At 32.5% G+C, this 16,424-nt stretch overlaps 1 protein-coding gene across 2 annotated transcripts in view; it reads right to left on the minus strand.

The window, feature by feature from the left end:
• Positions 1-3,918: 3,918 nt before the first annotated feature.
• Positions 3,919-16,424, minus strand: part of LOC148615688 (importin-4-like) — a 34,605-nt gene continuing 22,099 nt past the window's right edge. The window contains exons 19-29 of one of the 2 annotated variants that reach the window (XM_088582182.1): positions 15,855-15,966; positions 15,343-15,464; positions 10,713-10,790; positions 9,510-9,664; positions 8,313-8,506; positions 7,946-8,116; positions 7,513-7,721; positions 6,792-6,924; positions 5,710-5,814; positions 5,000-5,069; positions 3,919-4,652 (exon numbers count right to left, since the gene is read on the minus strand). In XM_088582182.1, the coding sequence (XP_088438308.1) occupies positions 4,510-4,652; positions 5,000-5,069; positions 5,710-5,814; positions 6,792-6,924; positions 7,513-7,721; positions 7,946-8,116; positions 8,313-8,506; positions 9,510-9,664; positions 10,713-10,790; positions 15,343-15,464; positions 15,855-15,966 (1,492 nt within the window). In that variant the 3' untranslated portion in view covers positions 3,919-4,509. The remainder of the gene's footprint in view (positions 4,653-4,999; positions 5,070-5,709; positions 5,815-6,791; positions 6,925-7,512; positions 7,722-7,945; positions 8,117-8,312; positions 8,507-9,509; positions 9,665-10,712; positions 10,791-15,342; positions 15,465-15,854; positions 15,967-16,424) is intronic. The other variant, XM_088582181.1, reaches the window with a different exon arrangement.

Here is a 16,424-nt window from a genome sequence, read left to right on the forward strand (position 1 = left end):
GGTACAAATATAGGCTTATATTGAAAAAAGAATCCGAGAATATTCTTTGGCGACAAATTGATTCGGTAATGGGAGGTATAAAGGTACCTAAAAATCACCATGAAGTTGATGAGTTGGGAATGCACGGTGGACCCTCCCAGCCTATGGACTACAGGAGCCAGAATCGCTCACCTGGTTAAAGTTTGTCTTTCAAGGGCAATAAATTTAATAAGGAGAAGTCCAACAATTTTGACTCAGAAGACTTTGGTAGGACTTATCATAAGGATCATTTGAAAGTTTCTTTCTATCTATTATAGTTTTCAAGGTATTGGCTGAAAACTTCAGAGAAGATTTTTGAAAGAAATAACATTAGCTCAGGAGCCTGAATCGCTCATCTGGTTAATTTTGCCTTTCAGGGGCAATAACTCTAGCAAGGAGTTGTCTGACAACTTCTATTCCTTCAAGACTTTCATAGGCCTTATAATAAGGATCGTTTCGGCAATTGAAAGAATTTGGCTGAACCTTAAAATTTTGACTCATGAAGACTTTCCATAAGGATTATTTCATCAATTGAAAGTTTCTTTCTATCTATTACAGTTTTCAAGATATATTGGCTGAAAAATGCTAAAAATCTCATTTTCCTCTTTCAAAGGAAATAACTCTAACAAGGAGTCGTACGACAACTTCGATCCTCTGCAGACTTTTGTAGGCGTTATCATAAGGACCATTTCAGCAATTGAAAGTTTCTTTAAATCTACTATAGTTTTCAAGATATTGGCTGATAACTGCTAAAAACCGCCATCTTTTGCATTTCAAGGGCAATAACTCTAACAATGAGTTGTCTAACAACTTTTATTCCTTCAAGACTTTTGATAAGGATTATTTCGGCAATTGAAAGAACTTGGCTTAACCTTACGGTTTTGGAGATATATGAGAGAAAAATCTGACTGACTCCTTTGTTCTATTTTAGTAACGGTGGCCATGTTTTTCGACAGATCAAAAATTCCCATAACAGTTCTACGCAGGATACCTTTAGGAACATTTGTACCAAATTTGGTTTCAATTGGTCAAGTAGTGTCAGAGAAGATTTTTGAAAGAAATAACATTAAAAATAGCAAAAAAACGTTGAAAAAAGGGCACTAACTCCCAACATGGCTTAACGGATTACATCGAAAATTTGACCAGAGATAGATCTCATTATGCTGAACACTTTAACCCGGTCAGAATTCAGCTAAACCTAATGGTTTTGGAGATATATGGGGAAAACTACTGTCTGACCCCTTTGCTCTATTTTTAGTAACGTCGGCATGTTTTTCGACGGATCAGAAGTTCCCACATCTGCTATATGCACGATACCCCACGGAACATTCATACCAAATTTGGTTCCAATCGGTCCAGTAGTGTCAGAAGAGAAGATTTTTGAAAGAAATAACATTAAAAAATAGCAAAAAAAAAAAAAAAAACGTTGAAAAAGGGCAATACCTCCAACATGGCTTAACAGATTAAAATGAAAACTGGACCACAGATAGATCTCATTATGCTGAACACACCCCGTCAGAATTTTGTTAAACCTAACGGTTTTGGAGATTTTTGCAAAAAACTACTGTCTGACCCATATGTTCTATTTTTAGTAATGGCGGCCATGTTTTTTGATGGATCAAAAATCCCCATATCAGTTCTATGCAGGATACCCAAAGGAACATTTTTAACAAGTTTGGTTTCAGTTGGTCAAGTAGTGTTAAAGGAGAAGATTTTGTTACATTGTTAATGACAACGACCACGGACGCCAAGTGATGGCAATAGCTCACATGACCTATGGCCAGGTGAACTGAAAAAGTATGAATTGGTCATTTCAGTATTATTACCATCCTCTTTTGCAAGCCTAATTTCCCGACTGGGTGCTACTTTCTCGTTGAAAAAAATGATAACGAAACTTTTTCTTAAAAATTCTAAATTTGCTTGTCTTGAACATGAGACATCTCTAAGCAATAAACACGTTAACAGAAATTTTCTGATAGTCTTTATGGTGCTGAATCCGCCCAACTCAACCAAATGTCTTAATGCACTCTAGTGGCATCTTATATGTAAGTGAACTAGAAAGAGCCAGGATATATTGCTACAGAACCCCCAGAAAGTTTAACACTGTTAAAAATGCTCTTCTTAAGTGGTTCAGATTGATTTCTTTTCATAAAGCATTCCAACCTAGTTCATTTACAACTGATCCAGCAGATGTTTTGAAATTATTGATCAAAGTATTAAGTAATTACATGCAGTAGAAACCAATGATGGATTAATGCAAAATGTGCTATATTAAGCTACTAATAAAGAGTGGGTTTAAGCTTAGGCAAATCAGGCACAAAATACCATTAAATAGGATTTATTTTAATTTAGCATAAAATATAGCAGTGACAGAAAAATCAACAATGTAATGTGTTAACTAAAGTAACATTACAAACCAGCTAGTAACACACTAAATGTGAGAAACATAAAGAATTTTCATCATAGGATAACAATGATTTTACACTTGGTATTTAATTACTAGTACATCCTTCAGATTTAACTTAAGTTGGATTCTGGTTTTCAGATAAAAGCTCTGTAAGATTTGTCCAACACTATACCTTAACTTAGGACAAACCTCTCAAATATTAAAATAATACATTCATCATTTTAACAACCACCTCCCCACCCCACCCAAAATATGATTCTTACAAAATACATTGTATTATCTATGTGGGATTATTACATTGTAATAATATGTAATTCCAATAATAAAGGATATTGTCAATGCATCACTCCAATCAAATAAGCATTGTGTCATCAGTTTTGATACCTTGTCATAGTAGTAAAGCAATGAGCATTGTTACAAATTCAATAAAACTTCCCTTAGCAAATTGTTAAGCAAATGAACAATGTGAATGTATTTAATTGGTCCTTGGGAGTAATTTATAGTTTATTAATGATTACATACAATGTTTTTAGGAACATGCAATAAAAGTTTGGAGTAGAGACTACACAAAACACAACAATTTTGAGAATGTTTACATTCATACATTTTCAATAAAAAAGAAACAAAAATCTGATAAAGACATACAGATAATGAACATATAAATAAATTAATTCCCTAAGAACAAAATAATAATCAACTGTGAAAGTATTTAATACTGACAACTATCTAAAATATTACTGCTTTGTAACCCAATAATGCCTGTAACTAGTCAACAGATAAATTACACAGAATTGAAAAATATATTTCAATTAAGACTTAATAATAATTACATGTACACGCTTCATTGTTTTTAAATGAAAAAAAAACAACTGAACCCTGACATTATAAATCCTTAAAAAAAAAAAAAAAAAAAAAAAAAAAAAAAAAAAAAAAAAAAGAGAAATCAGTCATCCTCATTTTTTAATGACATATTCAATTCATAAGTTCTATAATTACATAATTGCTGTTTGTCTCTATAGTCTTATTTCTTTACTTACTATAAATATTGAATTCTGACATTACTTTTATATAAACCCAATTAGGCCAATATTCTATTTTGCCAAACACTTCCAATACATGTATAAACAAAACAGGTCATTCCAACTAACTATACAAGAGAGAACTGACTTGCAAAAAATTAAAAAATGGAAAGTGTTAATAGGACTGTGATAAGCAAGTCAAATACATGTAAAATGGTTTATATGGTTGATGTTAATCCATGGTTTGTAATAGTGTATAACCCAGGAGAAGCTGTTCACTCCTGCCCTGGATGACCAAATAACTTCCTCTTGTTAAACAACTATACCAACAAAACAACTCATGTGATATTACAATGATCTCTAAAGCAACAAACCTTATATAACAACATTGTGAGACTAGAGCATAATATCATATCATTTTCTTTGTCTCTTACAAACCATTACAAAGACAAGTTTAATAAAATGGTACTAACATCTTTAACATCATTTTAATACAGTACTCTTTCTTATATTTAACAAATAATTCCATATTTTAGATGAAGGTTTCTCCATGATTAAGTGAGTATACATTGCATTAGGAGATTAGTGGATTTTATACACATAATGTTAGTTACAACATGATGGGAGCTCTCTCATTATACCCAAAAGCAAGCCTGAGTAATTTCTTGTGTATGAAGTAACGTAAAAAGTTACTAAAAAAAAAACCATATTTTTTCCAAGCAGTTATTTTATCATTGAATATCAATTTTGAAGATTTGTAAAGGTGGACTAATTAAATTTGTTTTCTGTCAAATCACATCTTTTGAAGACAAACTTTATCATCAAATATTGAGAATTAAATTTGATAGTTCAACATACCACATAATTTAGTGGCCTGCTTAAAATTATATTTGGACAGTATTTTCTACTGTTAAAACATGAAATGTGATAATGCACTTGGATCCAAAATGAATATAATCATAACAATAGCTGTTCCCATGGTTACCAAGGGAATGTCAATATTGTCATGAATTCACAGCACACTGCCTGGCAGAAGCAACACCTAAAGTTAAAATAGCACTATAATTAGCTTGCCCCATTTGTCATTTGAAGACACGAGTCTAACTTTGACATAAACTCGGCTGGAATACTAGTTTTTACAGCTTGATATTCTCCTGTATGATTAATAGACACATCCTTCACAAACTGTACTAAGGCAGTTTGTATTTCTGAAATGAATGAGAAAGACTAGTTTAAAGTATTCTAATCAAATTAAAATTTGTTTAATTTATAAACTTTAATTAATTTAACCTATAAATTATTGATGAGTACAAAAACAGAAATTCATAAAAAACCAACTTGTATAAACTTATCAATAGAATCAAATGAAACAATAAGCCTGCTTCTGATTAAACACTGTGACATCAACAGTTAAAATTTGGCCAATCAGAGTTCAAAATTGCCATAGATGGCTATCTTTTTAAAATCTATTGCTGCCGAAAGTGAACCATTGCAGGGATACTTGGCAAGTTGATTAAAATTTTATCAAAATCCAACAGACATAATATGAACATACCTGGTTTGACTTGTTCAGTCCCAAGAACATGTGATATTGCTCCTAAAATTCTTGGAAGGTGAGGTTTCATCTGAAATAAACCCAACATAAGAAACATAACAGAGGTCAAAAGAGATTGCTGGATTGTTCTATCAGTGAAAAAAAACAACTTAAAGTTACAATAGTAGATTGTTGACCTGCTTTTTCACCTCAGCAAAACTGGGCATTCTTGACAAATAGTCTTAGGTCACAAGAATCTAAAATGAATATTCATATCAGCTAGTTTGATACAAGTCTTTTTTCTTAATAAGCATTGGCAAAGATGTATACAAAAATGTTTTTCACCAGATGGTTTCAATAGTAACTTTTAGGGCCTGCAGCCATCCAATGAACTATCCGAGTTACACAAAATGTGGACTGTTTGTAGAGGGCATTAAGGGGCTGCAGCCATTTGATGAACTGTCTGAGTTGCATAAAATGTGGATTGTTTGTAGAGGGCATTAAGGGTCTGCAGTCATCCGATGAACTATCTAAGTTACACAAAATGTGGATTGTTTGTAGAGGGCATAGTCCAAAGAGCTTAGCCTTCATGTTGATCAAATTAAACAAGTGTGCTGTTGTAACAGCTCATCCAAGCAAAATGTAAAATGTTTATGGACAACAGGGGCACAATTCACTTAAACCTTCACTTCTTCAGCAATATGTTATTGATTGTACAAAATAAAACTTACACTTTGAATATCTGAAACATATAACTGTAACAAGCATTTATATACAGTCTCATTTTCTTCAAAGTCTTCTTTCAGTGGAATACACTGCAAAACTACTGGAAGCACCTACAAATAGATTACACATATTCTGTAATGGCCATGACATACATTTTGAAATACATCAGATTTTGTAATGTATAATTTTAACAATGTATCCTTAAAGAAAGTCTTCAAAGGATGAAAAATCAGAAAATGTACATCAGCATATCTGAAGCTGACAGAAGAATATTTCCCACTTCAAATGTACTATAAACAGTCTAGTGGAAGAACTGAACAAAAACTTCCCTCATTTACAGGTGATGCATAGCCTTCAAGACAAAAACTTCCCTCATTTACAGGTGATGCATAGCCTTCAAGACAAAAACTTCCCTCATTTACAGGTGATGCATAGCCTTCAAGACAAAAACTTCCCTCATATTTACAGGTGATGCATAGCCTTCAAGACAAAAACTTCCCTCATTTACAGGTGATGCATAGCCTTCAAGACAAAAACTTCCCTCATATTTACAGGTGATGCATAGCCTTCAAGACAAAAACTTCCCTCATTTACGCATAGCCTTCAAGACAAAAACTTCCCTCATAATTACAGGTGATGCATAGCCTTCAAGATAAAAACTTCCCTCATATTTACAGGTGATGCATAGCCTTCAAGACAAAAACTTCCCTCATTTACAGGTGATGCATAGCCTTCAAGACAAAAACTTCCCTCATTTACAGGTGATGCATAGCCTTCAAGACAAAAACTTCCCTCATATTTACAGGTGATGCATAGCCTTCAAGACAAAAACTTCCCTCATTTACAGGTGATGCATAGCCTTCAAGACAAAAACTTCCCTCATATTTACAGGTGATGCATAGCCTTCAAGACAAAAACTTCCCTCATTTACAGGTGATGCATAGCCTTCAAGACAAAAACTTCCCTCATATTTACAGGTGATGCATAGCCTTCAAGACAAAAACTTCCCTCATTTACAGGTGATGCATAGCCTTCAAATAAATCTGGAGAGGTTTAGAAGTTGTACCCTAAATATAGAAAAGATTACCTGGTCCAATGGCACAAGGGACTTATTGGCAGTAATCATACGACAAACAGCTGCACATATGTTATCCATGCCTCTTGGGTTGTCTTCTTTATTCAGGATAGCAAATAAAGTCTTTAAAATATCTGCATATTGTCTTCATTTGGTCAAGGAACAATTAAACTAACAAGAAATACTGATGTCAATCAAAGATTGTATACATCTTCATACATTTCAACTATGGAAAAGTGTTGCCTAGGTAAGAGCTGTTCCAGTAACATAAGAGGGACAGGGGGAAGGTACTTTTATTCTTTGTAAAAGGGTGGGTGTTCAGGTCTCTCGACAAAATATTGAATTTAATACAAAACATCAATATGGGTGACTCCACTGTTGGAAAAGAGTCTTTCCCAGGTACTTCATATAGTTCAATGGAACAGCGCTAAAAGTAATGGTCGACTTTTCCTTACCGAAAGAGAACTGAATCTACATACAGAAATAAATCTATGAATAGATAGCTTATTAAAACTGTACATTATAAAGATACAGAATCAAGAAAAAATAACCTAGAAAATCTTCAACCAAATTAAACGAGAAAATCTAATGTATTTTTATTGAAACTAATAGCAACCTTCATCCCCTCAGAACAGTGTTTTAGAAAGTATTAATTAGTAGTAAAAATTTTGAAAATGCATTTGAATAATATTTAATGCTAATTTTTGTACTTTTCTTCAAAGATAAAGGATACGTGAATAGTTTGTCACCACTGTTAGCCAACAGGACACCCAGGGCAAATATAGAATTACTTCTAACTTCTTCATCCTCATCTTTTATCATCTTCATAAACAATGGAAACAGAGGGTCTACAAAGTTTACAGACACCTGACCACATGCCAGTAAGATTTCTGCTAATGTTCCAACAGCAAATGATTTCTCAGATATGGAACTGGTCTCCTTCTGTAAACACAAACATATATTAGAACTGTTAAATATCATTTACTTCAGTAATACAGTCCCAGATGAGGTATCAAATGGCACCATTTTATACATCAATGTAATTTTTCTGATGAGTATGTTCCAATGATCTAATATTGAACTACATTATGAGACCCTTAAACAAGTTTTTTTTTTCTAATAACTTCTAATGCACACTTGATGCCAAATAGTTTGGTTACACTTACCAATCTTTTCATCAGATCGACCAAGAAACTTCTGAAGAAATGCAGAAACATTTCTCCACCAAGTAGTTTAGCCATTGCAGGAAGAACATCACCTGCTGACTCTATCAACATACCATCAAATTCAGCTTGTTCATCATCTTCTTCTGATGCATCTTCATCTTGACAGGAGAGCTGAAGGGTAGATATATCATTTCATATCTAACACTAAGTGAGTAACATGCTTACTTCTCTCTGGAGAGTTGAAGTTTTATACCAAAAATGTTTAAATGCTATTCTTAGACTTTCAAAAAACCTTTAAATAAAATTTTTAATAACACAACCATTGAATACCAGCATACATTTTTCTATGATCTAGCAGAAAACAAACCTTATGAGTGAAAGCCTCCTTCATCCTGGCAAGAATTGCTCCTGTTGAACCTTGAACTTCTAAAACAGGACGTCCAATTTTCTCCAATAACTCAAACAGGGAGTCAATGGTTGTCATGACAACAGTTCTGTCTGTGTCTTCTTTAACGATCTCCAAAAATTTGGTGACTACTTGTTGAAGCATGTTTGTCAGAACTGAAAGTAAGACAATACCTTAATATGGTATTTAATGAAACAAACATTGAATAATTTTGAGTACATGTATGACCCAAAATATGATAGGTCATGTGTGTAATCTTTTAACATTTGTAAAAATAACAATAGGTTCCCAGGAGCCTGAATCGCTCACCTGGTTATTTTTTTTTTGTCTTTCAAGGGCAATTCCTGTAACAAGGAGCTGTCCAACAATTTTGACTCCAAGAAGACTTTGGTAGGACTTATCATAAGGAAATAACATTTTAAATAGCAAAAACAAGTAGAAAAAGGGCATTAACTCCAACATGGCTAAACAGATTAACACGAAAATTTAACCACAGATAGATCCAACATGCTGAACCTAACGGTTTCAGAATTTGGCTAATGGTTTTGGAGATGTATGCAAAAATTGTCTGACCCCTATGTTCTATCTTTAGTAAGATACCCAAAGGAACATTCATACCAAGTTTGGTTCTGATTGGTCAAGTAGGAGAAGAGTTTTGAAAAACTGCTAACAATGACAGACGCCAAGTGATGGCAATAGCTCACATGGCCTATGGCGAGGCAAGCAAAAAATGGAACCAGTAATGAAAATAATATGTAATTTTTTTATATGAATTAATTCAATAGAACATTGCACATGTAAATTGTCATTTTTCAATTAATACAATGTAAATCCTATTCACACAGGTATCAGTGAATTAAGACCTGTCAGGTAATTGATAATCTTGTACACAGAAAAAAAAAAGAAACATAAGTTTTTTTCATATTTAGGACAAAAAAATGTACATGTATGTTAAGAACTAACAAATTAATAAATGCAAATCTTATAAATATTAAATAGTTATTATAAATTTCCAATAGTACTTCATTTATGATAAAAGAATGGTCTTTGCATGAGGTCTTTGTGTGTTTTATATACACATATAATGCTATGCTGGGAGCATTTTTTGCAGTTTCTTTTGATGCATTTACCTGTAGCAGGTTCTTGGGATGTATTTACCTGTTGCAGTTTCTTGTGATGTATTAGCTTTATGTACACAAACACACATATTTCCTATAGCCACAATGGCAGCTTTCTTTACACCAGGAGTAGGATAGTCAACCATTTCTAACACAACACCAAAACTTTGTTCCAAAAATGGGAAAAATATTGCACTGCAACCAGAACAATCATATTTTCTACTTCAGTCAAAGTCATTACAATAGCACAGTGTACAGAAATAATGTAAGCAATCATGGAAAACCAGCAGAAGTATAATTAACCTTAGCAAGTCACAAGATCTTCCACCATCAACCATGAATAGTTATATTATCTTACTAGAAGTCATTTACAAAATAAAAATTGTCTACTTAGAATCCTTTTTTTTTGTGGTTTATCAAAATTTTGTTAGATTCATAAAAGCTGTAAAGTTTTCAAACTTACATATGTTTGAAAATATGAATTCAAGGTTAGTCTGAACCATGAATACTCCAGCAATGTTAGAGTTTGTCTGGCAAGCTATTTTCTGACTTGGTGCCATCCTAACCTCTAGCATCTGACATGTTTACAGCAACCGCAAATATTAATTAGCTAAACATGTGTTTTAAAATACTTTATGTTTTTCATTTACATAGAAGAAGTTTAACCTACCGGAAATTGAACGATAAAAATCCTAAATATATGTTAAATACCTAGAAAACATTTGTAATGAAGACAGTTGTCAAAATGACCCACAATTTTGAATTAGGTCACTAATTCTACAGAATACAATATATTTTTGACAAAACGAACTTAAAGTTGGTAAAGGCAATTCGTTGGTTGATTTGACGTGTTCGTTTTGCAAATTTTAAAATCCGTGATTTTATCAACCGGAATTACATACTCAAAAAGCTAAAAACCAAATATGAAGTTCTTTTTAACTGCTTTTACAAAGGATTTCCAGGATTGCTGGATTTTCTCATCAGGTAGGTCATTGTTTATCATTAGTTTAGTCACCTTCTCCCGTGTAATAGTAAAGAAACTATATAAAGCGTTTTAAATGGAAAATAGTATACTATAATTCTGCCGACTTCAAGGAACGGTGGAACGAGCGTTATGCAATATGGCGCTCAGAAGTAAGAGGTTGGGGTATGGAGGTACGGAATTCCAACCTCTTACATTGTAGGAGTAAACCATGAAAACCACAAACCAATGTTCTATTACAGTAGATATGATAATACTTACCCTGCATTACCAGCCAATTCACCTAATGCACAACACGCATCTTCTTTCTCATCTAAATATGCATTCTCTACACTGATTCTGAAATACAACAATAAATCATCACAACTAAGTAGCTTAACATCAGGGGGAGATAACTTATTCACTCGTTTGGTCTCACTAACCACTTCCGGGTCAATTGGCCACCCCCCTATGTAGTACCAAAAACAAAGTAATTGTAAGTCTATTTATTATGAGTGTTTTATTTCATTCTATTAATAGATATTGCTATCAAATTAAAGCTTAGAGAGTCTATTTTTAGAATATATGCGTTATTTTTAACTAGTGCGTATGAATACTGCTGACATGACTCTGTAAGTAGCCCCATGCTGCCATTTTTTTGTGAATGAAAACATGTGGTTTTCTGAGTATTTTGTCTTCAAGGTAATTTGGTGAAAAATTTAGACTATGACCGTACCATTTATACACCAGTATGAATATCCTCTTTTTTAAAGCTTCGTATTGGTATGCCATATTAAGGTCCCATTTGTCCTGGGAATTCACAGTGAAACTTCGAAAATGTCAACTTTAACATGTAAAGTAATGGAAACGTCAGAAGTGGTTAGTGAGACCATAAACGTCACCAGCTGAAATTCACTATAACTGACTTTGTTGCAAATTTTAAGCCACTTATGGGTTTTTTTGTGTTAATATTTTCCCATTCAGATGACTGGCAAGGTAGTAAGTTTGTGTAGAAGTTCAGTTCTGCTCCAAAAGTATTAAAATTATTAAATAAACTACAAATGTATGCTTAGTTTGTGCTGTATGTAAAGCATTTTACACAGTAAGGGTCTGGCAGATTCCATTTTTTTGCCTTTGTTTTTTTTTTGAAGTATTGTATTTGTCATGTTACTCCATTCTTACATAAAATATTACAGTTTCCAGTTATATAATACTATCTTGTAGCCATGAGTGTCATTTTTAACGACAAAATTAGTTCTGAAGAACAGTCATTTCTTTTCAGTAAATTTGACAATTTTTATACTGTCGATGACAGAAACTGTTTCATTTACCGTGGTGAAGTGATGGGAGGATACCCATCTTTAAGAGTAACCTTTCGAGGCAGGAGGATACGCCTTAGAGTACATCGTCTCACTTTTTATTTATTAAATAATGCAGAACCATTAAACTCTTCAATGCATGTGAGCCACTTGTGTCATGAGAAGCTGTGCATTGATATTGAACATTTAAGCTATGAACCTAATGCCATTAATTGTCAGAGGAATTTATGTTATGAAGAAAATAAATGTTTTGGGCATCAAGGCTACAAGCACTGTATTATATGAATAATATAAGGCAAGTATGCTAAAAGACAGAATGTTACTATTTGAATTTTTTTATTTTGGTTTTATTGCAAAGTTATAAAGTTCAGTTGATACCGATGGCGTATTGTACATAGAGTTCTCTAAGAGCTTTCGATTGACTTGGTGTAATTTCCTAAAGTATCGCTCCTGTCGATAAAGTTCACTTTTTTGTCGTTCTTTATGAAAAATATTTCTAGTATCAATATTGATCATGTGATCATAAAATGGACTGTCTTCACAGTAAGATATTCCAATTTCTTTTGCAATTATTAATGTTGAATGGCCTGTGCCATGTGTATCGGAGTGAACTGCTGAATGGCACATAGCTCCAAAATTTCGACTCCATGTTACTCGTTTTGTGATATAAGTCATAAGGCGGTTATGCATGCTTTCAGATTTGTTAGTATTTGTTAATCCGTATAGTTCATGTAAATTAGCATGTGAAAAATCCTTGCTAAGATGGGCGGTAATTTTATTAATATCCGTCTGACATAAATTTAAATATTTACCGCAAGGTAAAAATGTTGGTCGAAAAGACTCCTTGTATGCTTGACATACAGTGGACAATGTTCCACACATACTATGGTTGTTGGTAAAACAATGATAATATTTCTTATACATATTGAAGAAAATTTTACGAATTCTGACTCTTGTTTATATTTTCTTTTAATGCGTCTTAATTCCTTCTGTATCCGCTTACGAAATGCTAAAGCTAGTTGTTTTATATACTGTGAACTTTCTAAACCAAATTTGTTTGATGATGTTTCTAATTTCATGAAATGTATATGTTTTTGAAATGTTCTCATTTTATGTAAAAAGCAAGTTAAATGGCGTACTGGTTTTCTGTTGAATTTACAGACTTTGTTTATCTGATTACAAGCATCGCTTGTGACCGTGTAAACTGATACAATTCCAGTATTCTCAATTTTTTCTAAATTATGTTGTAGCATATATCCCTCTGATGAGGCCACAGTTTTTTGGTCCGGATAGTTTTTTCTGCAGTTGGCCTTCGTACAGTTTTTAACTTTGTGACTGCATAATTTGTTGACATAATCCAATGAGAGGGTTAATTTTGTTGTTGTTATATTTTCTATCATTGGCGAGAACGCTTGTGTTCCTGCTTCGTATCCAAGACGGGGCCGGTTATTATAACTAACATCTGTCTCAACTGAAATTGAGCTTGAATTTGATGATTTTAATGCATTTATTTCCTTTACAATCTTTTGGTTTTCAACCATTGATTCTTCATTAATTTTTATCATTACATCTGAAATTTTGTTAACTTTCCTTTGTAACATAGTTATTGAAGGTGGTTTAATAGACAAAAGCGATAATATAAACTGTATATCTGTCATTCCCATTTTTGTTTTTAAACATGCCAGCCCTATGGCATCATTTAAACTACCGGATGGATATCCATGGTTGGAATCTGTATTTGATCTCTCAAAAAGGTCAACCGGTGTTGATTCGAACATGCAATATTTGCATTGTATATATGCTGATATGCAAATTCCAAGATGGGATTTTTTAAATATTTCAATTACTGGTTTCATGCAACCGGTCTTCGTATATTGAACTATAAAATTATTGAATAAATCACTAATCTTAGAGAATTTTACAATACCATATTCATGTGTATCAAATGTTTCCTTCTGTCTTTTAGTTTTTTCTTCTTTTTTTTTAAGTTGTTGCTGATACGGATGGAGTTTGAACGGAATTACAGTTGATCTCTTATCTGTATGGACTAAATTGGTTGTATTTGATGGAAGACGTGTTATAAGCTGTGGAAAATCTGCACATTGGAAATCTTCCTGTTCATCTGTTTGAGAAGACTTCAACTTTTTTGAAGGTTGGTTGTTACTTGTATAAAAACAGCTTCTTTTCCTTGAACCAGGTTTTCTAAATTTTGTAAAGTTGTGAAAAATTCTTGATCTGGGCATCCTTGTATCCACTGTGTTTCTAACGTCATGCATTATGACGTCATAATTGTGGCATTTAGCAAGAGTGCATTATTTTTTCTATAATTATATTATTGGTCAGTTAATTTTATTCATATTTAACAATGTTTTAACAAGGCAAACGCAGGAATAAAATACCATGTTTTTTTTTTCTTAGCAAAAGTCTGATTGTTAAAAAAAAAAAATACTAATAATCATACATGTACTACTATTCTGTATGTAGTAATTAGAGTTATCTGCCCTTTGACCACTATCATTGCTTAAGGTTAAGTAGCATGACAGAGTATATATATATATATATATATGTTGGTACTGAATGATTGATTATGATGTAGAATAAATTTAGCTAATTATTAGGTGCATTTTTTTATTTCATATAAGAAATTTACTCAAAATGGCATTTTTTTCCCTATATTTTTGCAAAATATGCACTTTTTTATACTTGTAATGACCATGTCACCATGTCTGATCAAATACAATTAAAATAAGTATTTGGAATAAAGCTTTTGTTTTATCAAAAAATAAAAAAAATAGTTAAATACACTTATAGAATTTAGTAACGTTTGTAAATTATTTGACGTTACAATCTTAACTTTCTTCTACAACACCATACTTTTTAAAAATGGCATTGAGTTGGAATGCAGCCTTGTACATTCAAGTGTGAGGCTTGTTTTATTCGGAATGAGCTATACTTTATGAAAATGCAAAAAAAAAAAAACTTTGTAAGGTACACCAAAACCTTAAGGTCTCACTAACCACTTCCAGGTCAATTGGCCACCCCCCTATGTAGTACCAAAAACAAAGTAACTGTAAGTCTATTTATTATGAGTGTTTTATTTCATTCTATTAATAGATATTGCTATCAAATTAAAGCTTAGAGAGTCTATTTTTAGAATATATGCGTTATTTTTAACTAGTGCGTATGAATACTGCTGACATGACTCTGTAAGTTGCCCCATGCTGCCATTTTTTTGTGAATGAAAACATGTGGTTTTCTGAGTATTTTGTCTTCAAGGTAATTTGGTGAAAAATTTAGACTATGACCGTACCATTTATACACCAGTATGAATATCCTCTTTTTTAAACTTCGTATTGGTATGCCATATTAAGGTCCCATTTGTCCTGGGAATTCACAGTGAAACTTCGAAAATGTCAACTTTAACATGTAAAGTAATGGGAACGTCAGAAGTGGTTAGTGAGACCTTTGTACAATATCACACTACTTTTTACAAAGACAAGTCAGAACATTACAAACAAAAAATACCAATCTTTCATAAAAAGTATGTATCAAGAGTAACATAAAAAATCAATTATCAATTTTATCTACCATACCCATGAATATTGTTATCACTTTCTTCATCGTCATCTTCCTCTTCAGCAGTCAAATCTTCCTCATCACAGAAATCTGCTTCATTAAACACACTCACTTGTTCAGCTTCATCTTTGTAATGGGTCTGAAAATAAATTAAAAAGATATCTATTTTGTTTTAAACCACTACATTATTGTTAAATCTATAACATATACATCTGATTAGTATTGCAATAAACAGCTGTGTACAAGCAAATGTTATATGCCTCTACCTATCTAAAAAGTTTGTGAAGACCAATGACATAAAACAAAATTTGAGCTTCTGTTCATGAAGATAATGCACCAAAATTTTATCAAAATCCCTCAAGACAATATATTTTATGACATGTAGACAAACAGAAAGTGGTATACTATAATACAGAAGAAAACAATATAAAAATCATAAAGACATATTTGATTAACAACAACAAAAAAATAACAAGCTCTTAAAGTCATTCAACTTCGACAATAATGTAAACTGAATGATCATCATTACCTTAACTCCTTCAGTAGACTTTATTGAGTTGATCATGTATGTGACTAGTTTTTCCATGTATGGAATCATTTCTTGTTGGAGTAGAGATGACAATGCAGCAAACAGTGAATACCTACACAGTGACATTAATACATATTATTACATAGCAGACTAAGGGCTGTTCCAGTAAAACACATGACAGATGGGGAGAAGGCACTTTCATTCTTTGTATTTGGGTGGGTGTTAAAGGTCTCTTGATAAAATATAAAGTTACATACAAAACATCAATAGAACTTCTATGGGTGGCACCCTTGGTGAAAAAGGGACTTCCCCAGTTACCTCTTATTTTTTAATGGAACAGCCGGAAGTCGATTAACAAAATTTTAACTTTAAACAAAAAAGTTATTTTCAGATTTTCCAACTTTTTGATTTACTTCTACACAAACATAGAACATGTGATCAAAAACATTTACCAAAGTAACAAGGAAAACTTATGTCTGATTTGGCCCTTATAAGCCAGAACAATGAAATATCATATAATGTAAAACTTGTCTGATTCATCCCTTATAAGCCAGAACAATGAAATATCAT

This window comes from Perna viridis, chromosome 5 (genome assembly GCF_037379345.1).
Source record: "Perna viridis isolate PV_CMFRI_1.1 ecotype Kerala chromosome 5, ASM3737934v1, whole genome shotgun sequence".
NCBI classification, from domain to species: domain Eukaryota; kingdom Metazoa; phylum Mollusca; class Bivalvia; order Mytilida; family Mytilidae; genus Perna; species Perna viridis.